This window comes from Saimiri boliviensis, chromosome 10 (assembly GCF_048565385.1).
Source record: "Saimiri boliviensis isolate mSaiBol1 chromosome 10, mSaiBol1.pri, whole genome shotgun sequence".
Classification (NCBI taxonomy): Eukaryota; Metazoa; Chordata; class Mammalia; order Primates; family Cebidae; genus Saimiri; species Saimiri boliviensis.
In genome coordinates, this window is record NC_133458.1 from 58,568,463 (window position 1) to 58,596,311 (window position 27,849).

The window sequence follows — 27,849 nt, forward strand, 5'->3', positions numbered from 1 at the left end:
AAGTATTTCAAAAACAGGATAGATACCAGAAGGATAGATTATACATATACAGTTATGAAGCTCCATACCACGAGGACATCATCAAAACTCAACTGTTCAAACAAGACTTCTTGATACAAGCTTTATGAAGACTCAAGTCACACACAAGTACAAAAGATAAGCAAATGAAAAACCTAATGTTTATTAATCAAAGAAAGCAAGTCAAAATTTACTATTTTACGCAAACCCAATTTATAAAGCATATTATTGGCATAAATATCTAGTTGAGTCCATGGTGATATATAATTATTTCCATGATAGATTTATAATTATGCTGGGAAGAAAGTTGCATAATAGGAAAATTTTATTTCGGGGGTTGGGGGCAGGTCTTAGGTTAAAAAAGTTTGTGACCCAGGCTGGAGTGCCGTGGTGTGATCTTGGCTCGCTGCAACTTCCGCTTCTCAGCCTTAAGCAATTCTTCTGCGTCAGCCCCCGGAGTAGCTGGGATTACAGGCACACAGCACCACCTGTGGCTAATTTTTGTATTTTTAGTAGAGAAGGGGTTTTTACCATGTTGGCCAGGCTGGTCTCAAAGTCCTAGTCCTGACCTCAGGTGATCTGCCCACCTTGGCCTCCAAAAGCGCTGGGATTATAGGCATGAGTGACTGTGCCTGGCTGTTGCTATAGGTTTTCAAGAGAAAAGTAAAAAGAGAGCTGGCCTACTCCAGAGCAATACTTATATATTTTTTAGTGTAATTGATAATCACAGAACTTTTAGATAAGATTTATAGGTTAAGTAAACTTTTGAATCAAAAGGGAAAATAAGGGAAATTACAGAAACAATTTGATTACTCTTTTCTTGTGTAATGGTTGACTACCTATGAACTTCTTTAAGGAATCAATAATATTTCAAATAGTTCCCTATATATCAATTTTTAAAATGTATATGTGGAGATACTTTAGTATTTTTAATTATTAAAGCGATTACATTTCCTTTACTTGGAGGCTTTTACCATGAAAACCATTATTTTATCATCCCAGAAGAAATGAGAATGAGGTTATTTTCTGAGACTCCTTCTGCTAGTCCACTCCCCATCCTCTACCACAGCCCTGCCTGTGAATTCACTCCATTCATAGTCATGGCCACATCTCCATCTAGTGGCTTCCTAATCAATGACTACCTGGAAACCAATGACAAACACAACAAAAGAAGTGTGTGCTCTAGTAACACAATCATGATGATTCCGGAGCATTAGAAATTGCAAAATAGAAAATGAAGCATGGAACGCAAATGCAAGCCCCAAAACATCTCTTTAGCAGTATAGATTATAGAACTCAGACATTTCTTAAAAGGTTAATTAATAATTTGGGGCTAGATAATGTATGTAATTTTAAATAAGATGAACATAGAAACTGGAAGCACTTATAAAATATTTCAATAAGAATATTAATATTTGAGAGTAAAATATAGTTATTTAAGTTAGATTTATTTTAGAAAATTATTTTAGAATTGAAAGAGTCCATTAATTTGAGATAACCACCTCTAAAAGTTGTCGTTAGGTAGTTCTTGTAAGACACCATGAAACATGTATATCTGCCTCTGCAATGACAATTTTTACATAAAACCTTTATGGAAAAAATGATTTTTACATTGATATTGGAAATGGTTTCATTTAGGATTAGAAATGTACATGTCATTTGAAATCATATTGGTCCTGAGATTTTAATAACCTGGTTTTAGGAAGATTAATGTTTCAGATTTAGGGATGTGGTTGATTTTCTAAAATTTCAAGCCAAAAACAAAGAAAAATTAGAGAAAGTGACTGACCATCCACACCACATGAAAACTTGCAGTAAAATGAAGATAGATAGGAGCTGACATCATGGTGCCTGTACCATGATGTCAGCTCCTGGCTCGTTGTGTATTTAAGTTGATCCTATTAATAAGGGGCAAAGTAGCAAGTACAGGAAAAGGAAAGAAAACATAGAAAAGAAGACATACAAGATGAGATTTCATGCAATTTGCTGGCAGTTAAAGTGAGCCTCCATCCAGAGCAGATTCACAGTGACCACTGCAAATAAGCATTACCAAAATACTCTACTACTAAAGAAACACAAGGTATTATGAGCACACCAAGCCACTGAGGAGCAGCTGTACTTTCACACACAACCGAATAATAATTTATAGGAACTTCAATTGTTGAACATTTTCGTCTTGGTTAAATCTTTTTAATGCCCTGATCAAAAGATACAGCCTCTGAGAATGATGTTTTGGGCAACAGAGTTTTTGTATCATTTTTCAAGTTCACCTGAATTTAATCTTCCTGCTGTGAAAAACTAGTGACATATAGCTGATGAGTGAAGTTTTTCTAATGAGTGACACGACCCTTGGCCCTTTGTAAAACATTCTTTGGGAAACAATTTTACATGGGCAAACCTCTTTAAGGTGTGGTAGACAGAGTAACAGGAATCCTCATACCTGTACTTTATATGTTTTAATGATTTTAAAAAAAACCTTAGTTGCAATGTTGAATTACTTTCCCTAGCAAGAGGAATGATCAATATTTCCTCACAGAGATAACTGGGATTGACTGGCTAGTCCATCTTGCATTTTTAGTCTTTATCACTGAATTTATTTCTTTGCTCTTTTTAAAATTTATATTATCCAATTGCATAATATTATGTGAAAATATTTTACCCTTTCTGGGACAAATGCAGCTACATATTTGAGTAGGTAAACCTATTCTAAATAAATAACTCTTAAAAATGCACATTCATCAATAGATGTTCTGACCTGTTTTTAGAATAAGAAATTTATCAGATGATAAGGCTTTACACAGTTGGATGCTCACTGGTATGTGCAAACCACTTCATGTGGTGGCACACCTTGAAGAATCAGAATTGGGAAGTATTATATTTAAAATAAGTTAAAATGACAGATTTTTATATGGACTTCATCTTTGAAAGAAACTAATGTTTAATATTTTAAAAGCATAAAGCTGATGTATTACATGCTTTGTATATAATCACTACACAGTCAGAATAGTATTTCTTAGAGAAAGATAGCTGAACTATAGGAAAAGTAGTAAGTCATCTTTAAGTGACATGTTAAATATGATTGATTTGTAATATTTTATCATACTAACCCTGTGTGATTGACTTGGTCTAATTTCAAACACTGGAAAAAGAAATTACTACAATTAAAGGAAATAACATATCTAATATGTAATAGAATAAAAAACCATCCAAAAGAAACGAAAATTCTATAAAAAGACAATGGTTATATAACAAGTTTTTTAGTTTACTGAAGATTAAATATAACTAATAAAAATAAAATTAACTTTTATAGCTTCAGGATTGGAACATAAATGGAGGCAACAAATATATCATAATTAACATTTACTATTAGTTATATATTAATCTTGAAAATCAGATTTGTGACCTTGGATTATTAGCAAACTGATTAGAATTGTGTTTGAAAGCACAATTTCTGTGGGAAAGGCATATAAAAGAAGCAACTGAAATGAAAAAATCTACCAGCAAGTATGTCATGTTAATGAGAAAAACTATGTTTAAGACATTATTTGAGTTAAAATTGCAATTTGTCTCCTTGAATTCTTATGGACAGTGACCATTAATTTATAGTATTTTAATTCAGTAGAAGTGTGATCTTACCAAGACATTGTTATCAAAGCAGACATCAGGTCCTTTTCGGTATCTGGGTTGCTTAACCATGTCACAAGGATCTGGACCATCAGCTAAAGAAACTTGTTAAGGAATCTAATGACATTTTTTTCACATGATTAAAAGTAAATACAAGGCAATGTATATATTTCCCCAAATACGTAAAAGAAAACTTAAACATCATTACTCTCATCCAACATAATCAATTCAAGTACCTGGGAATTTAAAGAACTAAACTGTGAATTATCCTTTTCTGGGGCGTGTACGGCATAATTATTCTTGACATTCAAATGAAATTTTGAGTGAGGAATCCATTCTGCCTTTGTGAGGTGATCAAAGCAGTCCAATATTTTTCTCTTTCTGAGCATAAACAATGTGACAAGATTCAAGAGGCATTACTTTAAAACAGTTTTCTGTTCCAAATATCTGACATCAAAGGATACAAGTCTGCTCTGCTTGTATGAGCAGTCGTGTGTCACAGGGACACGTCCCTTTGCTCTCAACCATTATGAATATTAAGTTGGTGTTCATAAGCTTTTCGGCATGAAAGATTCTGCAAATTAAATAGAGTATCATAGAAAATGAGTATCTTTTGAAAAGGGAATGAAAATCTTTCAGAGATTCTTACATATTAAAATGAAAGACAAAATAAGCCATCTAAAACATAAACCATTCCTATCACAATAGTACAATAGGAGTATGATTTCAGAAGAAAAAATTACATTTCAATTATTAGCATGACCATATTACCTATGTCAAATGAATACTAAAAAAATTGCAATAGATGCTTTATGTTTGACCTTTTTAAAGTATTAACAGATACGAAGAATTCTGATACTTATCACTGATAATATGCCAAACTTGCCTTATTTCACAGATAACAAAACAGAGAATACAAAAATGCCTAAGCATCTTGCCCAGCCTAAGGGCAGAGTAAAGCCCAGAACAGTGCTATTAAGCAAACTTTCTGTCAAGATGGAAATACTACCCACTCGAGGGTACTGGGCACTTAAAATGTGGTAAGTGTGACTGAGGCACAACATTTTAATTGTAATTAATTTAACTTGAGTTGAAATTTCAATAGCCACTCTTGTGTGGTAACTACTGCCCTGGACAAACAGATGAAGACAGAATCCAGGGTTTTAAATTCCATCCCGTTTCGTCCATGCCTTAAGCTGCTTCTACTTTACTAATGCAAATATATCACTAAAGTAATTTCTTTATGATTACACATTTTGCAAAGAAGTGGGATTTTATGTTTTTGCCCTGTTAAGCTTCGATTTTCATAAAGCAAATTAAAAGGAAAGTATGATTCAATTTAATGTCTTGGTTATATTGACCTTCACTTTACAATTAAACTTGGTTCTTTAAGCACACATTGCTCTTGCTGGATGTCCACTAATAAAAGGCCAATTACTGTGAAACTCTGATGTATCCAATAAACATGCCACAATTCCATTTCCTGAAGTCTATAGCCTGATATGCCCATCTCTAAACAAGATAGTCTACTTGTTTTGTGAGTTCATGCTTGACTCATCCTCCCCTTTCTTTTTCTCTTCATATACTCTACCTCCTCCTTGGACACAGAGATTTTCTAAACATACTGACTACATCTACTAAAAATTCGTGATAGTTTGCTTAGCCCCTCTTAAAGGAAAAAAAGGTATTTTGTTCAACTATTCTAGCACTTCCATAATCTCAGATTACCTCACCTCCTCCTATTTCTTCCTCTGTGATGATAACATTTCTTCTAGAATAACCTTCCCTCCACCTCTACAGACAAAGTGTCTCAATTCTGTGCTTTGTAAGCTGTGACTCGCTGCTCTGTTCTCAGGGATCCTGTGGCATTACTTATGACTTTCCCCTCAAAATCCCCATTTTGCCTTTCTCCTCTATCCTCATTACAATGAAATTAAATTCTCCGTCTCTTCCCAACATTTTAAAAGATGTTTTATGGATACTAACAACATAAACCATGATCTAAGAAAACTGTACGTATTCCCAGTTCCTTCAAATTCAAATTAGGATAACATTCAGTTTTTCAAGTCAGAGAAGATTACAAATGAAAACAAAACAAAATAAGACTTTTTTTTTGTAAAACTGTTTAGTTATGATACAGAAAAAAATCATATTTGCCTTAGAATTATTTAGAATTAGCAATATATTTATATTAGAAATTTTTCATATGGGTAGTTTTAGAAAAAAATGTTAAAATACAAATTTGCAAAATTAAATATATTAAATATATTTAAAATATATTTAAAATATGTAATATATATTATGTATATATAATATATATTTATATATTATATACTTATATATAATATATTAAAATATATTTAAAATATATTTAATAATTTGTATTTTAACATTTTTTTCTAAAACTACCCATATGAAAATTTTCTAATATAATCAAATTTATCTGTGTTCTGCCTAAAGTGAAAGTAATTATCTTGATCATGTAATTATTATTGAAGAAACAACTAACTTATCAAAGTTAGAATTTTAAAAAAACTGTAATTTTTAAAAGCCTAAAGAGAAACTTAAGATCTCTGACATCAACTTAAAACAATTACTCATAACTCTGACTCCAAAATAATTTTCAGTATTTTCTGTAATGATTGATAGTATATACAATTAACTTCTTCATGAAATCAGACTACTCCAGAAATAAACAAAGAAAGAAATTACCTGGAACAGTTTCCACAGTCTAATACACTACTGAATGATTTACTATCATTATCGAAGAAATACTGGGTTTGTTCAGTAATGCAGCTCTGCTTTGACAGGGAGGCCGTAAAGTCATCATCCTCCATCTCAACTTGTGGGGGGTAAAAACAAAGAACATCATTAGGAGGGGCCACCGTAGTTAGTCACCTGGAGTCTTCGCTTCTCACCGAGCAAAATAAACGTGTGAGACCAGGATGCCTCGACTAGCTTGCTTACTGCTGTGTAATATCATGGCAGTCCCTAGCAGACGCCTGATAAATATCAATAGAATAAATTAATTCAAATACATGACAGCTGTGAGTTCAAGGCCAGTGTGACCTCGGTAATTTCTAAAACATTTAGGAAAGGCTGGACAAAAAGTTTCCAGCTCTAAAATTATGAGATTGGTGACCCGTTTTCTCTTTCGCACACATATATTCTCTGAATTTGTTGAACTCAAGCACATCCAAAAAGAAAATTTTTATTGTTATGACAAGGTGTGAGCATTTACATACCTGCCTCAAGGAGTCGTGGAAAGGTCAAACTCAAGAGAAACTGCTGTAGAATAGACCTGAATTTTTCAAATAAATAGAATAATAAAAATCTAGGAAGCAAACAAGTGTTTTTGCATGTACACATACACATAAATACTATTTCCCTTTATCCTTCTGGGAAAAAAATGAGAGGTTGAGAACTTGTTCATAGAAAGTTTAGGAGTGTTTTTAAGTACTTTTAAAATTATATAACACATTGTAACCTTTCTTTAATGCTTACAAGAAGTCATGAAGTCAGAAGTGCTCACATCTTGTTCAGGACCAAGTGAGAGACAACGTGTGAAGAGGCCTGACAGGCAACATTATCAAGCAGAAGTGTCTACTCTAAGAGGCAGAAGGTCAGTGCCTCAGTGCATAGGTTTTTACATTCATTACTTCTCCTTATTTTAGATTTTAAAACCATTTGTTTTTTGGGTTCCCCCCATCCCCAACAAAGAAACAATGCAGTTTATACCATGGGTTTGAATTTGTTAACTATTTACTTTGTAATATAGAATATATTTGTAAAAATGTAATGCGACATTCATAAAACAAAATATACATATGTAGAGAGATACAGCACATTTCAGTTTTATAGTAACTGACCACTGAGCCAAATATCTAGAACTGAATTTAGTTTTAAAAATGCGGGGGAGGGGATATAGGATAAAGGCAAGTATTTCAGGGTCATGATGAAATTTTAAAAACCTACCAAAGTTAATATATAAAATCACATCAGAAAATACTACTTTTCAGAATGAAACATAATTTTCTAAATCTTTTCAAAATCTAAAATTTTAAAATCTTAAAATCTTCTTTGCTCGTTAATGATATAATCACTTAATTTTAGGTGGATAAACCTAAATATAAAATAAATGTTGTAGTTTAATCTACATGGAATAGGGTTGAACAACACAGTATGATGGTTTTTTTTTTTTAATCATCAGAAGGGAGAGAGGGAGATCATAGATCCCTGATGTAACAGGTGGTTTAATGACCTGACTGACCAGAACTAAACAATGAGAAATGTGATCTTCCAGACTTTCCACAGTGCCACAATTAACCACTTAAATGTCTTATTTTCATAGGTTGTAGAGTACATAGGTGGGGGAAAGGGGAGGTTTGGAAGGTAGAATCAATGAAAAGAAAGAATTAGATCCATTTCAGCAACATGATGCCTCTAAAACTATGCCAGTCCTTGTATTCATAGTAAAGAGCTAGACGATTGTCATTATGTCATGAATTTGATGAATGTAGACATCCAACTTGGACATTAAGGACAATTAAATAGTAACTTCTTACAGATCAATACACCTAAATGGAAGTAGTATTAAGATTTAAAAAAATATTTTAAAAAATGAAAAGAATTTCAACTGATGTGCAGGAGAAACAAAGAAAGGTTAAAAAGGTCAGATCACGCTAAAATCCTTAACTGCATGTTTTAATGGGATCAGTACTAAAATGTAAAATGCAGTAACAAATAAAGAAAAACTTCAGACTCTAAAGGCACTGAGGTTTACATCAGCATAACACTGTTTTCATATGAGAAACTGAATGGTAACTTCATAGTGTTCACTTAGGAAAACTATAAACATTACCAGTAAGTGCTATAGAGAATGAAAAAATCTTAATTCCTTTAATAAAAATTTGAGTGTCCCTTAAATCCATATTTTCATCAGATGTTTTACTATTTTACAGCTTCTTTCTTTCATTACCAATAAAACTAAAATTTTGACTTACCAGGCAGCAGCAGTAGCCCACCAGCCAATTTGTAATACGTCTGCTATTGATGGCTATAAAATATAATAAAAAAGTCATTTGGGTAGTCTACTTGATACTGAGGACACTTGAGCATCCCCTTGAGAACTGATGAGACTGTGGATATTACTGACCACGTATGCTGAGCGATGTCCTGCTCCTTGCTTTGGTGCAGCACCGGGCTCACATACTGACTGATAATCATAGGATTTGTTAAAAGAATAAACTGATATATTAACCAGGTGTCTCATCAAGCTGGGATCAATCTCTCCAAAAAATCTTCCAATCTGGTGAAGAAAAAAAATAATAAAGTAACATGTACTTAAAATGTAATCCAAAAGTGAACCCTGGAATCAGCATTGCAGTGAAAAGAAATAATAAAACGAAACTCAACTACAACCGAGGAGCTTAAAAACAAAAGCAAGTGAGAAACCCGTATGTGACACTGTGAACAAATTAAAATGAGCATGCTCTCATTACTCAAAGGGGCTGTGTGGTATTTTATTTGTGGAAGGAATGGACACATATTACTAAGCATTAAATCACAATCAAATGCCTCCCAGATGAATAAAACAGGAGTGGGGAGTAGTGAGGTGTAAGCCAAAGGGTACAAAGCAGCAGCAGTTACGTAGTCTAGAGATTCAAGGTCCAACAGAGGACTGTACTTAATAATACTGTGTTGTATACCAGAAATTTGATGAGAGTAGATTTTAGGTCCTCTTACCATACCGCTAAAAAAAGGTTAACAACCTGAGATGACAGGTATGTTAATTGGATTGACTGCAGTAATCACTTAACTATGCAAATGAAAACATTTTGCTGTACAGCTTCAACACAGACAATAAAAAAACAGAAACAAAAACTCAGATGCCCTCCTGGGGGATAGAAAAGTAGTATAAATGAGAGCAGGATGGCCTAGGAAAAGAACTTGCAGGGACTGTGATGAACTGGAGCAAGTCCCATCTAGAGGAGCAATCCCAAGGTAACTGGCTCCACCCTATAAACATTGCCATCCAGAAAAACAAACAAAAAAAAGCCCAGTGTTGAGATTTCTTTTGCTACTGCGGTTTTTTTGTTTGTTTGTTTGTTTGTTTTTTTAAGAGAAACCAGGAATGCAGATTCAGAAGTGAAATTACTTAGCAGCTAATATAAATCATTTATGAGCCAAATAGCCTATGCACTGCCAATTTGCAGATTTGAGACTAGAAATCACGTCAGTTTTAACCAGCTATATATTAAATTAGATATTGAGGTGAAAATTTTCTCTAAATTTCTGAAAGGTTAAAAAGGTCATATCATGTTAAAATCCTTAACTGTATGTTTTGACAGCACCAGTACTAAAATGTAAAATGAAATAAAAAATAAAAACTAGACTTAGCATGCATTTCTTAATGGTTTATATAATATTAAGCATTGTAAACAGTGAAAGAGGTTTTGTAATGGTGATCTGGGAAACAGACTTTGGAAATCTTAATTCTCTCTTACTTCAGGTACATACCTGATTAGTATAATCATCATGATTTGCCATCAAAAGAAACCCACCATCATCCAGAATCACACAATCCATTACCTATCAAAATAAAATTAAAGGTTAACACATTTTTAGGAAGGTTAGGAGGTTAGATTATCATTTCTCCATTATAGATACATGATTAGAGAAACAAAAATAGAAAATTTTAAATGACTCTATCTTCTCGAACATATATGTTCATAAAATTCTGATGAAATAAAGGCATGCATAGATCTTTACATCAAAGTATCAGGCTTGATAAGCCAACAGCAACCATCTACTTGAGACTGTCAATTCAGTCTGAACAAATCATAAGAGCAAATTAGAAATAATCTTCTTACTACTTCTGGGTCATCTAAATGATCCACAAAACTGGATAGAGAAAATTATTTAAATCAGTTATTCATTATTAACTGATTTAAACACATACTTAGGATTTTCCTGTTTCACAAGACTTAAAACATGTCAGTACTATAAGACTATTTATAACTATTTCATATTTTTAGAATAAAAATATATAGTTGGATAATTGGAGATTTAAAAGCAAAACTTAAAACACATCAGTACTATAAGACTGTTTATAACTATTTCATATTTTTAGATTAAAAATATGTAGTTGGATAATTGGAGATTTAAAAGCAAAATGCAAAACCAAAAAGTCCATGGTTAAGAAAATACTTTAATCATCCTGAAACACAGGATAAATTCCTACCCAGTTTAAATTATGTTTTAATGTATGAAAATCAATATAATAATTTGTATTCAATAAAATCACAAAAACATTATTTTCAAAGTTGAGGACATAATGCATTTCATTTTCCTAATATGGAAGCAGTTTATTACTAAAATATTTGCTCTTAAAACAGCCACTACATAGTCTATGTGAAATAGTTAAGTTACAAAAATTATTAAAATTATTGGCTTATAATTTCACAGGAGCAGGAGTGATAAAGATATGAACCCCTTGCTTCCCTTGCAAATATATAGACACACATAAAAGGACTGGAAGAAAATATTGTTTCATCATTGTTATTCAATTTTTAGAATTATCTAGGATCATTCTTAGAGCATCTTCAACTTTTGAATAAAGTTCACATTTCCTTTTTCAATTTCTCAAATGGAAGTGAAAGTAATACAAGACAATTTAAAACTCAATCCATGTAAGTAGAAGTTTATAATAAATTGTAATACTTCAGGGTTTAGTTCAAACTTTTTTCCTATAACTATATAATACAGTGTGAACAAATTTACAGAAAGTGTGATAGTTGAGAGATAACTACACTGACAACCAATAAGGTTGCTTTGATTAGAAACTTTCTATCAAGAAATAGAGCTAAACATAAATATGTATCAACAGAATGTAACACAACTGAGACAGAAGAGAACCATCATATTGACATGACTATTTTTTAACTTCCCATAACATATACATATTTTTTAAAATTCAAGCATTTTAAGTTCAAATTCAAAAGCATGCAAACTCAAATGAATATATTATTTCACATGTCCTTAGTTTTTTAGTATTTGATTTAAAATGCCTGCATATTTTTTCATCATTCTAGTCCTAACAGGAGTAACACAAGAACATTATTATACTCAAAAGTTATTTTAAAAAGTTTTCTTACATCACTGTTTCTTTTGCAGTCACAAATTGGACCAGCACACTGAAAGACAAAAATGCAATTAACACCACCTCACATTTTTTAAAAAGATGGCTTTTAATTACACTATTACCATGTTATAATTAGAAATTCTGGAATAATTTATCCGGTAGAAAACTAAGATTAAATAGTCTAGTCCATAAGAAATAAAATCATTTTATCTTTAAAATTAGAAAATGTCAATCAATATATTAACTAGCATTCCATGTTATAACCTTGAAATATTTTTTATTACATACTAATTTAAACAACCCAAAAAGCTTTGAAAAATAGGAATTCGGAATTTTGCTTCAGTGTAGTGGGACTGAGAATGTATTTGCCACTGTATAAGGACCTTTTTTTTCCTACTGAATTTTGAAAACATTAAATATAGCATAAGAACTTTTAAAAAATATCTTACCGGATCCCTGATTGAGGTTTTGGTGAAATTCTCTATCCAGGAATTTACATCAATTTTAATTCCAACAACTGAAAAATTAATTTGAATTATTTCAAAGACATCATTAGCTGTAATACAACCTTTGCAATATGACAGTTTAGATAACTATTTCGATAGCGAGTATCGGGTTGACTATAGTTTATTACAGAAGTCTTAGTCTTGTGGTATTCATTAAGAAATACTGCTAACAGCTCTTAAACTATTACATAAATTGTAATTTATAATTACAAAACAGTTTATTCGTTAGCCATAACCTGACCAATTAACTAATACAATAAGCTAAATAAAAACAATAGTGTCAGAAGAGCCTCATAAACTGGAGGTCATTCAAGTGATGTATTTTAAGAGGCTTCCCTAAACCCACCAGTAGATGCTTAATAAATCCTTGCTGAACGAGTGAACAGATGAGTTGATGAATTAGTCAGTAGAATGGCTGAATAAATGAATGACTGAGAGAATAATTGATTTAGTAAGTAAATGAGCAGCTGAGTGAATGAAGGAATAGGGGAATAAGTTAGTGAGTGAGTGATGGAGTAAATTCATGTGTAAAGCTGCCCTCAGGAGCAGGAAGGCTCTAAATACTCTGTTTTAAACCTGCAAACGCGGAATCAAACAATCAAAAAAACTAACAGCTTTTACTTCATTATATTCACTCACTCTAGCCCACTTCCAATCCTCATTGATGCTCACTTTCACTGTTTTTTGTTAACTTGCCTATTTTCCCCAAAAGTTATTTTTCTATATATTTTATAGCCAGTTTTCAACTGTTCCCTACCTAATTCACTTTAACAGACACTTACTAGAATGTAGTATATATATGCCATCATTTATCTTTTCCCTCAGTGCTGGAAACTTAACTTTTTATGTACAAATAGGTACCTCCTTGGCCCTATACCTTTATATGTATTTTAAAGTATTAAGAGATTTCTGGAGTAGAATTGCTAATTTAACATTAAAAATTTTGGTTATACTAAATTGATTCCACAAATTTGTGTCAGAGTATAAACATACACACTGTCTTAAAAATTCCTCGTTTATATAGTATCAATCTGATTTTATCCCAACTTCATAGGTAACTAGTTATATTTTATTTAATTTTTTTAAATGTGCATGTCTTTGACTTCATTTTGTTTGAGACCTGATGACCTTCTTGGTAAACATTGCCAGTTTATAACATAAATGCCAGGTAACATTTAATTTTGATTGTGTTTTTGTATTTAATATTTATCCTTACCTGCAGGTTTAAGAAGTTTCCCTTGAATATATATTTCTACAGCTTTGCTTACCATAATGCCCGATTCATAGGCACCAGGTCCACTTTCTAAAAAGAAAAAACAGCTATCTAGATAAATTGAATAATAATATTGATTTTCTGTCATTAGACACAGATGGATAGTATCTTGCTTAAAAATTCTAGCATCTATAAGCTATAAAAATGTTCGTGCTCTCCTTCTTCCCTTCTTCCTCTGTATATACTAGGTTTACTGGAATGTCCATGAATTCGTTTGTATTAATCGATTTGGGGACATTAACTAGCTTAGTTGCATCTGCTTTCCCAACATAATGAACACATGCTGAATCTCTGCTTCATTTGTTAAAATATTAGGGAGGCTGCTGAAGTGAAGTGAAAAGATTGATCTTGGATACATAAAACTGACTTTGTATTTTATAAGATATATGTCACTGGGAAAAACTTTGACATTCTCTAAACTTGTTTCCCCATTTATGAAAATGAAAGCAAATAGTACCTATGTGCAAAGAGGTTCAGGAATTAAATCATAAGGTTTTTGGGAAATAATAAAATGTTTTAAAAGATAAGCTATTATTTTATAAATATTGTATTGTATAACTGATACAATGTAATTAATGCACTTACTCCACTTTAATTCATGAAATGTCTTTCAATACATTTTCAGTTGTAATATGAGGGATTATCTACATGTATTTCAATTTCTTATGTATGCTTGATAGATATGCTATCTCTAAATTAACGGGTGACTGTTTGCTGTATATGCATTTTGCCTCTTCAACTAAATGATGTTTCTTTTCTATTTTTCTAATGCATTACATATACTCAATTTTTAATAATGACTATTCTGAGTAGTTAAAATAAATTGTAGTGATTTGGGGGGAAAGCAGATAGTAGCAATAACTTATTTTTTTTTAATTGAGAAAAGCTGAATTCCAAAGCAATACTTACTGTTAAAGTAGGGAGCAGTGAAAACATAGTTATCATTATCTAGGCTTCTTTTATAGAAGCTGTCCTCATATGTCTCTGGGTTTTCTTGCCAATTTTCTCCAGCCCTAAGGAGGAAATGGCTCATCATTTGTATTCTTTACCCCACCTCATAACCTACTTTATCCTATGTGGACTTGCTGAGCTTTACAGATGCGTCCGTATCTCAGGTATGTCTAAAGAACTTAGTGGTAATTGACAGCGTAACTGATATTCATTACTGAGCAATGCATCAGCATAGCACTAAATTAAGAATCAGAAAAAGCTAACTCCTAGTTTTCCTCCACTGTTTACTAGTCAGGTAACAGGACAAGTAAGTTAATAGGTCAATTAACATTAGTAAGCATGGGTGCCTCCTCAGCCTGCTTCATACATAGACTGTTCTGAAGATGACAGAGATAAGATGCATCAAAGAAGAGTGAAAGATAATAAAGTGCTACATAAATATTGCTGATAGGCTATAATCACTGTGTTCAATTCACTGGTTTAGCTTGTGTCTACAAGAAGCAAAATCTCTTTAAACGTCTCTTAAATTTTGTAGTCAATGTATTTGGCAAGCAATAAAATCATTGAATAATTTTATAATGTCATTTTTCAGAGAAATAAAATGTTTTATAATGTAAATGCTGTAAACAATGGCTCCAATTTAATCTAATGGCAATCAGTTTGAGGAATGGCTTCCTTACGCAGTAATGTACAAATCCTTGGTGCAGTCTTTTGTAATGTACTTGTTTTTACAGATGTTATTTGAACTTACTCTTTGGGATAAACTCTGGTAATCCCACCATCGGTCACAACAAATCGTGCTTTCACTCCCTTGCTGGAACACAAGACAAAAGAAGGAAATGTTTTGTTGAACACACTCTAAGATACAAAAAGTTAGATGTTGGTGATACAAAGAGAAAATAAGTTTGTAAAGTAAAGGAAGTCAAAGGAAACATATCAACAGATGCACAACTATGTTGTCATGATTTAAATATCTATGAAATTAGTATTTAAAAGAGGGATGTTAAGGAAGACATCTCATGGGAAATAACTGAGATGCATTTTGAACATGGAGTATCAGTTGACAGTGATGACACAGAAAGCAGGAAGATATCACTTGTAGAGAGGAAAGTATGTATCAAGGAAAGCTACCAGAGACTGCTGATATTTGGTGAACAACAACAACAACAACAACAACAAAAACCTAAGGCAAAAGGAGAGAAACAGTAGGAAGTAAAGTTTCAAGTACAAGTTTCTTAATGGTCAGCTAATGAATTATTTTGAGTTCCATGCTAGAGAGCTTCACTTGCATCTTGAACTTAGAACTGCATTTTGGAAGTTAGATTCTCCAAATATGAATTGTATGGAGAACTGAGTAGGAGCTGGAGGTGGAGGAATGGAGAACACTAAAGGCAGAAAAATCAGCTGCTGTGTTTTCCTAGAAATGGGGTCTTAGGGCCTTGATTATGAGGTAGAGAAGAAAACATTGCCAGGAGAAATATTTAGCAATTAGTGATTGAAAATGGGGTGGAGAAGAAATTACAAATAAGAATCACACTCAGATTTTCTTGTCTGGACATACGGTATTGCTATTAGAAATCCAACTAAACATTGACTGGAAATTCTATTTTAGCACAAACAGAAACACACAAGCATGCCCATTCAATTTGGTTTATTCACACTGAAGTGTTTGTACGTGAAAAGCTCAGTAATAGCAGACGTTAGTACTAAAAAACATCCACAACTGAAAATGCAAGTTGTCAACAACTGTACAGTGATTTTCTTGAGAAATAATTATGAAACATTACTAATGAACTGTAAATTTATGAGACCCATACCCAAGTTCCACAGGAGAAACTGAAATGCGGACTATATATTTTTATTAATAAGAACAAATACTTACATATTTTTCTGCTTACTCCAGTAATTTTGGACAAGTTCGTTTGTAAAGCCCGCATCAAGCAAGATTCTATTAATCAAATCCGTGTTACCTAACATAGAAAAGGAAGATCCTCAGTTACACTCACAGTTCTAAAATTATGATAATGAAAAATGTATTTTCTATTTTCAAAAGCAATTTAGAGTATATATTTCTATGAATTTTAAAATATATTCTATATTCATTTTCTTCGTAATTTTTATATTGTTCATCTTGCCTCACATTTCCCAGGAAATGAATGGATTTAGTAGTAGAAAAGCCACTTCTAAATGAGGCAAATTATACATGTCAACTTTATCAAACTATGAAACAAACTATGCTAAGGAACAGGAAATAGTCTTCCTTTTGTGTTTTTATTTCTGTATGGTAGGATGGTGATTCCCAGCCATCATAATTTTGTGACAATTTGATGTATACACACACATAAAATTTTATATATGTATATATAATTTCTATATATAAAAACAGAACTACCTCTGAAATTGTCAAGTAAAAACATTCAACAAAAAGTTACTCTCTACTTTCACTTTCACTTGCAGAAAAGCTATTTTAATTCCTTTCTATCACAAATATCAAAACACAAGATAATCTTGGAGTAAATAAGACTGAAAAACTCAGGGCCATATATTGAGGAGCAAGGAATGGAATGAGCATCACAGAGCAGTACAATCCCAAGAATGATTCTGAAATCTGCTTGTACTGGTCAAAGAACCAATATCAAAGTAGATAATAGGTTGTCGTTTCTGGAATAACTGAAGTGCATATTAAAGCCCAAGTTTAAAGATAATTGAGGAAACAAATTATGAGGATCAAAGGTCAATTATTATATATTCTTCAACAAAAACCTCTGCCTTCTTCCCATTTTTTGTTCCTCTAAACCCATGAAGCTCTGAAATAACATAAAAGGGACCCTCTGAAATTTCATGTTTATGATAAAATTTGACTTTTCTCAGATAAAGAATATATGTTCTTAACATCCTATTACTATACAACGTGGGCATGAGGTACGCTGGAAACATTTTTGTTGCTTTTAATTATTTTAAGTTAATATATCTTACACATGAGATGGAAGGATCAATTTAATCCATATTTTGGAGTACATTTTAATTCATTCTAGACATTCTTTTTCACTATATTATTTTAGAAACTGAATCATTTAAAAAACAGTTCATTTGGAAAGTAAATGTTCTAATTGCCTCTAATCCCTTTAGGTAAAACGAAATAGACTCTATGTCTAATTCATAAAATAAGGCAAACTTGCAAGTAAATTTATAATTTTATTCTTATTTTCATTGTGCCCCAAGCCTAAAATGTGAGCAGAAATCTCTACCATTTTATATACACATCAATATACAATATCTCATAAACAAAGAAGAGGGGGATAAGTAGAAGACAGCAACTTTATATCATAAACCTTTAGGTAATTTAAACATTACGTAATCATTGTAATTTCACCAATGGATTAAGTACTTTGACAAAGCAAAAATTAAACTTGACTGCCCCTATTTAGATCACAGATTTCAGTCATTGATATCTACTTTTAAAGTTAGTTTAACATATCATTTAACCATATAAGGTTAAGACATAATTGAGAACAATCAATAATATACAATATTGTCATAGAAATCTTGTAACTAAAATTCTACAAATTTTCGATTGGTTACATGAATATACAGTAGCCGTAACCTCAAACAATGTCTATTGGGTTATACAGGAGACAGATAAACGGTGAAGTGAAATGAAAGATATTAAAGAACAGACAACAATGTGGATTAGGAAGAAATTATTTTGTTTAAACATATTTATACTTCCTTAGGAACCAGAAGCAGTGAACAACAACAACAAAAGGAATGATTCCAATTTTCATGGTGTTCTGAAAAGTTACATGCTAGGAAAAACATTTCTGATAAACTCATTTTTATAAGGAATATGAGAGTGTTTCATAATTTTGGTATCCAATTAAAGGAATATTCAACAACTGTATTACAGTTCTCTATTAGAAATGCCTAGTACTCAATAAGAGATAATAAACAATAACATAAAATAACATTTAGAAGGCACTGACAGCCAGGCACAGTGGCTCACTCCTGTAATCCCAGCACTTTCAGAGGCTGAGGTAGGAGGATCACCTGATGTCAGGAGTTTGAGACCAGTCTGAGCGACATGGAGAAACCTCGTCTTGACTAAAAAATACAAAATTAGCCAGGCGTGGTAGTGCATGCCTGTAATTCCAGCTACTTGGGAGGCTGAGGCAGGAGAATCTCTGGAACTTAGGAGGCAGACATTGCGGTGAGCCAAGTGCCACTGCACTCCAGCATGGGCAACAAGAACAAAATTCCACCTCAAAAAAAAAAAAAAAAAAAAAAAAAAAAGGGCACTGGCTCAGTCAGCTCGCACTGAGTAGAAAGATTTGGAATCATCGCATTAAGGCATGATCAATGTAGACTTCGGCTCCCATGACAAGTTTTCAGTGTGGCTCACTGATGCCACTAACTAATTTGTGCTAAAGTGAAGGTGCCAGAAAGTTATTTCTTCTCATATGCAAGAAATTGAAGTTAAGAGGCACCTTTAAGAAGGGCTTTGTCTTTTCGATAAGTGATAAAGTGCATTGTTTGACCTTTCCTGATAGAAAGACAAATAACTGAAAAACAACAAGAAGGGAGGAGAAGAAGGAAAAGGAGGGAGGGAGGGAGAGAGAGCAGAACAGAGACTCCTTTTTCAGAGAGAACAAAAAAGTCAATTGTGTGTACTTATTCTTTTTTTCAAATTATATTTATGAAGATAAATTTTGCCATGAATTTGGTTTTCCTCTTATTTCCCATTTGTATGGCATTTGTTCTGGTAGCACTTTTTATAATAAATATTTTTAAGAGGAAAAATGATTCAGATTTTTTAATGATTTAAAAGCCCCAAATCCAGCATTTTTTATTAAGTTTAGAGTATGAATGATGTGAATTTACTTCAAAGACAAATATAATGGTTAAAAACTAATTACTAACATTCTGTTGTCTATTTTAACTTGATTTACCTGATAAATGAGAAATTACAGAAGCATAATTTTTTAAGACATGAAGTTAACTTGTGATCAAAATGGAATGTCAAGAAGGAAAAAGAACATTAAGTGGCATATCTTTATTCATACTTTGGTTTTTATTCTACCCATATTAAAAATCATTATATTATTTGAAGGATGTAAATAAATTTATAAAAATGTATGTTTTCCTCTATACAGCAGGCAAAATGCTATAAAAAAGTCTTCAAAAGTTCATTCAAAATCAAACTTCCTAAATTTGAGAGGTGCTAACATGAGCATGCCACATTTACGTTTAACCATTTGCAAGAATCTATTACCTTGTTTTACTGACATTTCTTTAGTATGCAAAATTAGGATCAAATTGTTACATTTTACTATTAGAAAATTATAAAGTAAACAACCAGCAGAACATAATAAAGTAACATGATTATCATATCCTATGATATACTATAAACCAATAGAACCACACTCAAGCAGTCATTTCAAATTAATGCTTACTTACATGATGGATTGTTTGGAGTTTTTCTATCAATAAACTCATTGAAATTTAAAAGAAATTCAGTGTTATTATCTGATATTTTCAGGTCAGTGCAGTAATCTCTGGAGAAAAAAACCATTTTGAGATATTAGGTATTAAAATTGAAACTTTATAGGGTCATTAAAGTAGTGAAAACACTATTTTTTTCTTTTTAGCCATAAGACTTCGCAAACCATTGAACTTCCTGTAACTTCCATTTGCTCACCTCTATAATGGACCAATACTTTTGCCAGTAAGTGGTGATTACAGACAATGTGAATTAAACATTTGGTCTCTGGACAGGAGTTACTCAATAAATATTGGGTTTTGCTGTAGTTATTACACTATTATCATTGTATATCATAGATTTAGCAGTCTCATATAGCAATTAAAACAGAAATCTTGGGGCATGGGGGGCAAAGGGAGGGAGAGCATTAGGACAAATACCTAGTACATACGGGGCTTAAAACCTAGTGACAGGTTGATAGGTGCAGCAAACCACCATGGCACATGTATACCAATGTAACAAACCTGCGCGTTCTGCACGTGTATCCCAGAACTAAAATTTTTAAAAAATGTGTGTGTATATATATTTTCAAAAAATTTTATATATGTGTATACATACACGTGTGTGTGCATATATGTGTGTATATTTTTTAAAATACATATATGCCCCTATGCAATATATATACATGTGTATATATATATACACATATATATGTATACACACACATTTATATATATATAAAATCAAGCACATAAAGGGCTTAATATACATTGAAGTGGACATTCATTGGCTTGCCCCACCTTGAAAAGGAAGAGTATTTGTTCCACAAGTGAAATACTCTTCCTTCTCAAGTATTTTCTTCTGCCCTAAACACATAAGTGAATTCCAGTCTTTTAGTAAGATATATTGATATCCTTCAGCTATAAAAACATAATGATACATGCTACAACATGGATAAACCTTGAAAACATCATGCTGCGTGAAATAAGCCAGACGCAAATGCCATATATTGTATTATTCTATTTATACAGTACGTCCAGAGCAAGCATGTAGCCATAAGAGACAGAAAATAGATTAGTAGTTGCTTGGGTCTGGGGAGGGTTGGGGTAAGGATGGGTAGGCAACAGTGAAGCTTACAGGTTTTCTCCTTACGGTAATGAAAATGTTCTAAAATTAACTGTAGTAGGAGTTGTACATATATGTAAATATATTTTAAAACTTTTGATTGTAAAAAAATGTGAAATGTGACATTGACTACAGAAATGGTTCATACACTAATAACTGCTGGATTAAACAAAATCCATTGCCTATGAATTATGAATTAGAATTGAGAGATGTATCCATCCTTTCTTTATGTATCGGATTCTACCCTAGATTTCACCTTGTCTTACACTGACGCTGACAAAGGCAATATGCATACTCTACTACTTAATAATTGGGAGAGACAAGGGAAGAAACTGCAGAGAACAACACAGATCTGACGTGGATAGTCATGCTAACAGAGCAGGCCTAATTTCAATCTCTTCTTACATTTTTTGCTATGTTAATATTCTGTGGGACCCTGGTTTTTTTCCCCTTAATATTGAGAAAACTCTTTCTAATTAAAATGGGTTAAAGTTGCTCTCAGTAATTCAAAGTAACATGAAATTGATTAAAGTTACTTGTGTCCAAAAACTACTAATAAGATTGCAGGTATTATTAGTAATATAACTTTTAAGAATATTCTTGGTAATATTTATAGATTCTCCAGTTCAACACCTACTGTGTGCCAGCAATGGATTCAAAATGGTCTGTTGAGGAAAGTAAATAAAATGTGGCCAGTGCTCCTCAAGAGAAATACAGAACTCTATGAAGCAGGCAGCAAGGTTGCATAAGCCAGTGAAGAAAATAAAGAAATCTCCACGTCAAGGAACTTTTAAGTTGGGATTTAGGAGGGAGCGGGATGCATGTGTATGTGTGATATACATCTCCGTTCCAAAAGGAAAAAGAGAATTCATGAAAGAAAGAAGGTAAGATCAAAACCAAGCAAAAAGAATAACAGTGCATTTAGAACTGAAAGAAGTTAGTGTGGCTGGAATTTAGAGTAGGGGTAGGGGAACTTTCCCTGATAGGGCCACGTAGCAAGTGATTTAGGATTTTGTGGCCCATAAAGTCTGTGCCACAACTACTCAACCCTGTCTCTGCAGAGAAAGCAGCCAAAGACATTCCATAAACAAATAAGCATCACTGTGCTCCAGTAAAACTTTATGTTTACGATTGATAGCTGATCTATAGGCTGTAGTTTGATGGTCCCTAGTATGGAGTGTGGGGAAGCACACTAGTAAACCAGGACCTGCTGGAAGAGCATTTGAAAGCTATAATATACAGCACAGATGATCATGAAGATGATACAGAACCACTGGCTCGTATTTAGCAGATGAGGAAAATGATTTTTTTCACACTTTAGAAATTCTCTGGTACAGAACAAAGACAGCATTAGGAAATACAGGGAAAATATAAAAGAAGGGAGATCAGTTAAGAGGCAAATGGAGTAGTTTAGGTGAAAGAAGGCAGTGGCCTGGACTAGGGCAGAGGAAGCTGAGATTGACAGATACACTTGATACTCATAAGATAATTGGGAAGACGTGGTGATGAATTAGAAGTGACACACAAGGGAAAGGAAGCAGAAAAGGATAACTAATAGGTTTCAAGATTGCTCACTAGCAATCTGGCATTTTCTTCTTTGAGGCAATATAGGTAGAATTTTCCAAAGGAAACAAATATTTAAGATACTAAATCTGGGGCCGGGCACGGTGGCTCAAGCCTGTAATCCCAGCACTTTGGGAGGCCGAGGCAGGTGGATCACGAGGTCAAGAGATCGAGACCATCCGGGTCAACATGGTGAAACCCCGTCTCTACTAAAAATACAAGAAATTAGCTGGGCATGGTGGCGCATGCCTGTAATCCCAGCTACTCAGGAGGCTGACGCAGGAGAATTGCCTGAACCCAGGAGGCGGAGGTTGCGGTGAGCCGAGATCGCGCCATCGCACTCCAGCCTGGGTAACAAGAGCGAAACTCCGTCTCAAAAAAAAAAAAAAAAGATACTAAATCTGAAGGACACTGAAGAGAGATTCTTGCCTGGTTTCCATGAGATACGACTGTCTCATATTGAGATATGTAGAGTTGATATAGTGTCTGAAAATAGCTACAATATAGAATCAAATAATATAATGTAATGTCAATGAAACACATGCCTTTGTCTATAGAGGTTTATGGCCATCATATAGATTTGGGAGTCATGAACCTAATCTGCAGGCAGGGAACAGATGCATGGCTTGTGGTCTGAATGTAGTCTCAGATAAAAAGATTGCCTAGATTAGCACCCTATGCAGCCCTCTCATAGACATGATCAGCAGGAGAAATGAAACTCATGAGAGAGACAGTAAATATGCAGCCAGAGAGAGAAAGAGAAAATTATAATAGTGTGTCATCAAGCAAGAGAAAGCAAGAAGTATCAAAGGAGAGAATGATCAACAGCATCAAACACTAAAGGAAATTCAAGCAAGAGAAGCTTCTCAAGGATAGAGGCACTCACAAAGACAAGAACATGCTTTGTTAACAGAGATTTCTCAAAAAATCCATATTCCCTGTGTTAAAGTGGAAACAGTTCAGAAATATCCTTTTACAGAAGTAAAAGGGTAACTCAGAACAATTTATATTAATCTTCTTTGGGTTTTGCGGGTAATTCAAGACAAGTGAAAAATTAATAATCCAAGCTTCTATGTCAATTGTTCCCAGTAATTTAGCCCAGATTAATAGGAATTATATTTGAAAATTGTTTATGTGTCCACTATAGAGCAGGAATCAAAAACTGAGGAAAGAAAGAAAAATAACACCCTTGGATTACTGAATAGTTTCAAGTAATTACAAGAAACTCAAGATAGGAGAAAAAGATGGACATATGAGATAAAGCAGATTATATGAGACAGAAATTAAATTGGGTAGGAGGAAATGAAGTGTGTCTAAAAAACCATGTAAAGCAATGCCACTGTAAACATGTTCTCCCAAAAAGTTGCTTTAGACCATTAACAAATTCCATTATTATGTTCACTCTAGTCATACCTGTATAGAAACACATAAATATTGGTACATATATGTGTATTTATATATGTAAATATATTCACAGGTGCAAATACACAATTTTCTATTATTGGTTGATGCGCTGTTTGTGCAAAGCCTATGTCCATCCATTGTTTCCCAGAGTGTACATTGCTTAGCACATAGTAATTGCTTTTTTTTTTTTTTTTTTTTTTTTTGAGACGGAGTTTCACTTTGTCGCCAGGCAGGACTGCACTGGTGCAATCTCAGCTCACTTCATCCTCTGCCTCCCAGGTTCAAGCGATTCTTCAGTCTCAGCCTCCCAAGTAGCTGGGACCACAGGCATGTGCCAACACACCCAGCTAATTTTTGTATTTTTAGTAGAGACAAGGGTTTCACCATGTTGGCCAGGATGGTCTCAATCTCTTGACCTGATGATCTGCCCATCTTGGCCTCCCATATTTGAATGAGTAAAGAAATGAATAAATAATATTTTGTTTCAGTTTTAAAATGATTATTTCCTTTGATTCCATAATATGATATGGAATTAACCCAGAGCAGTCTTGACCCAATTCCGAACTATTGTTGAAGGCCTAGCTACTGATACAAGATGTATCAAAACATAAAACAAAACAAAACCCACCTTGGTGCTATGAATGTATAGCCAGATTCTTCAAAATTATCTGGCTTCAAGGTTTCTGAATCTGCAAAGATAATGTTATAGCATTAGACAGGTAATTCAGAGCATACATCCAGAGATTCTGTAACAATAAGAAGGCATGAGGAAGATTACCTAATAAGAAAAATTGAAAATAGAGTACTTACGTCCTAAAACGGAAACACATCAATGAATATAAAGGTCCTCAATGCTTCCCAATATAGTAAAATTATAACATGGATTAACTTCATTACATGGATCACAACAGTTATTTCAAAGAAAATGCTATGTCTATAATTTTCTGATCTAACCCTACTATAACCAAGTATCTTTAAAAAATTGATTGATATGAATGTTATACCAGAGGCACTTTATTTAAGCACCAACTATCTAAATTGCTCACCAAAATTATGATACAGAAAAAAATGTTAAATAACTCATTAATGCCTTTAGTGAATTAATAACATTCTTCATATTAGGTGTGAATTAGTATGTGAAAGGACACAAAACAAAACTTCTTAAGTCCAAGAAAAAAACTTGAATGTGAACCAGATTGCATATGAAAACACAACATATTCTTTCTACCATTTTTTTGCTGCTAAGTTTTAAGTGATCATGAAGGAAAATTTAGCAAATGAGAAGCACAGAGGATAATATCCAATGGAAAGGAAAATATCAGTGGAAATGTCAAGTGTACTAAACAGAAATAAATTGAGCAACAAGAAAATACTTGCCCTTCATTTTGCCCTTTTTTGCTGTGAAAATCCATCAGAAAGAGAAAGCAGGGAAACAAAAAAAAAAGAGGGTAAAGCAAAGGGGGTCACAAACAATATTTTATTCAATGACTTTCTTGAATAAAAATATTGTGCATAGATCAAAGGTTCATTTATGTATAGCTGTAGTCTAGGAAAAAAAGACATATTTTGGAGACTGGAAAGTATGTCCTGTCTATTACTACTAGATAACCCTCTCTGTACTGTGGTTATTTCAAGGGTCTGTTTTGCAAAGTGATTAATGCAGGTGTAATACCAATGACATCAGGCTATAAACATAAGCATTTACCAATCAAAGACTCACTAGTTATCCCTATAAATGAGGGCATTTATCAATTGAAGAACTAGCTCATGCAGAATTGCTGGTTGTGAAAAGACCATCATATCTATCTATCAAGTGAAAGTGGAAATATAAAGGTACTCTGTATAATGCACTATTAACACGAGGCCTGCAGAGAGCAAAAAAGGACTGTCAGAGACATGAAAGAAACTCTAGCTTACTTTAAGATCAGATGTAAAACATATATGTGTATTTTTGGTATTGTTTAGTTTTTTACTTCATGCTCACAGAAAAATTTGAGGTTGTTGGCAATAATAATCAGCAATGTGCAAAGGATATGATGGTCATTTTACTTTACAAAATCTAGTCACCCAAAACAAAATAAACAATAACTTGAAGTATGCACTAGTATTAGTAATTAGTCTACATTCCAAATGAGGCTTAAAAAAAAACAAACTAACGATTTGCATCACTGAGACATTAATTTGGATGATGAGAGTTAATTGCCAAACCAAAGCCAAAGACCAGCGCAATTTTATTTATTCAAAGAAGTAGTAGAAGATGTGAAGCACAATATTATTCTGGCCAAATGCAAAAGAAAAAAAGAAGGAAAGAAAAAAAGAAACAAAAAGAAAAGGAAAGATAAGAAAAGGAAAAGCTTTACTAGCACAATGCCATGAGAGTAGAGAATAAGTTGATAAGTAGCACGTGAAACATTTTGCTCCAGCTAGCAGACCCTTAAAACGACAGCAACAGGACACAGCACTGCAATGATTCTATGAGCACATAGCAAGGCAGGGAAGGGCGGTGGGGACTGCCAGTGAGACTGGAGTACCTGCTCATATTCTATCCATGTAGAATATTTCTTGTTCCTTGCATGTTTGGAATGGGTTAGAATCATTGCTGTAGATTTGGTAATAACACCTACTAAAATATTTAATAAGCCTTGGGTATTCCAAAATCTAGACGTATTTAAACATCTGATACTAGGAGATAACAAATGGACCCTGAAGTCACTTTCACAGTACTTACATCTGGCCTGAGTTATTGTCTCTTCTATTTTGGCTTTTATATAGTAAAAACTGTAGGTTGGTAATACCAAGGCCAAACTGCAATAGAAACAAGAGAAGCATAAACACAAACAAACAAAAATGAAACATGACTTAAAAAAAAGACACATCAAGTTCATGGGAAAATCGAAAGATCTTCCTCATGGGAAGGAAAAGACATATTACTTTGACAAGAAAATGCATTCAGCAAATACAGTACTTAATTTCGGACTTGCCATCCAGAGTCATCTAGCTCTCTACATTGTAGGGAATCAGAAGAGACAGGTGGAAAACAAGCTCTTGAATGAACCCATAAATTAGTCGAGGAAGGACTGTCATGGCCCTCTACTATATTTCCAGAAAATTATATTAAAGTCCTTTCAGTTTTAACAAAAATTGAAGAACATCAGGGGTATGTTCCAACAAAGTAAATACATCATACCATTTGGACACACCTCCTAATGTATTATATATAATGTCAAAGTGCTTTCTATAAAATCGGACACTGTTAAAATACAAATGGAAGAGTTATTATTACTTTTTTTTTGAGGCAAGGTCTTACTGTATCCCCCAGGCTTGAGGGCAGTGGTGCAACCATGGCTCATCGCAGCCTCAAATCCCTGGGCTCAAATGATCCTCCCACCTCAGCCCAAGTAGCTGGGACCACAGGCACACGCTACCATGCCATGCTAGTGTTTGTATTTTAGAAGAGACAGGGTTGACACTATGTTGCCCAGGCAATCTGCCTGCCTCAGCCTACCAAAGTGCTGGGATTATAGGCATGAGCCACCACTCCTGGTCATTATCATTACTATTGAACAACGCATAAAGTCATCCAAAATATATTCTTTTGAGATTAAATATCCACTACTTTAAAACTCTAATCCTTAGCAAGTTCTCTAGTGTCTACTCATAGGCAGATTCAGATTCCTTTACTGCAATAATAGAAACTGTCTGCTCAACTCATTAGTTCATACCCAGTAGGAAAACTAAGTCATAGTATTTATTTCAAGTTTATTTA

The 27,849-nt window shown here is 33.3% G+C and overlaps 1 protein-coding gene across 7 annotated transcripts in view; it reads right to left on the reverse strand.

Annotated features, from left to right (window-relative positions):
- The window catches only part of CACNA2D1 (calcium voltage-gated channel auxiliary subunit alpha2delta 1), a 486,450-nt gene that overhangs the window by 9,275 nt on the left and 449,326 nt on the right, over nt 1-27,849 (reverse strand). For 4 of the 7 annotated variants that reach the window (XM_074379327.1, XM_074379328.1, XM_074379326.1 and 1 more), the window contains 17 exons: nt 26,812-26,888; nt 25,461-25,481; nt 24,712-24,772; nt 19,970-20,067; nt 16,398-16,485; nt 15,267-15,329; nt 14,474-14,577; nt 13,508-13,594; nt 12,235-12,302; nt 11,799-11,837; nt 10,162-10,233; nt 8,798-8,950; nt 8,646-8,698; nt 6,888-6,943; nt 6,355-6,484; nt 4,107-4,216; nt 3,655-3,737 (listed from right to left, as the gene is read on the reverse strand). In XM_074379327.1, coding sequence (XP_074235428.1) covers nt 3,655-3,737; nt 4,107-4,216; nt 6,355-6,484; nt 6,888-6,943; nt 8,646-8,698; nt 8,798-8,950; nt 10,162-10,233; nt 11,799-11,837; nt 12,235-12,302; nt 13,508-13,594; nt 14,474-14,577; nt 15,267-15,329; nt 16,398-16,485; nt 19,970-20,067; nt 24,712-24,772; nt 25,461-25,481; nt 26,812-26,888 — 1,363 coding nt within the window. The remainder of the gene's footprint in view (nt 1-3,654; nt 3,738-4,106; nt 4,217-6,354; nt 6,485-6,887; nt 6,944-8,645; nt 8,699-8,797; nt 8,951-10,161; nt 10,234-11,798; nt 11,838-12,234; nt 12,303-13,507; nt 13,595-14,473; nt 14,578-15,266; nt 15,330-16,397; nt 16,486-19,969; nt 20,068-24,711; nt 24,773-25,460; nt 25,482-26,811; nt 26,889-27,849) is intronic. The other 3 variants (XM_039472910.2, XM_074379330.1, XM_074379329.1) reach the window with 1 other exon arrangement.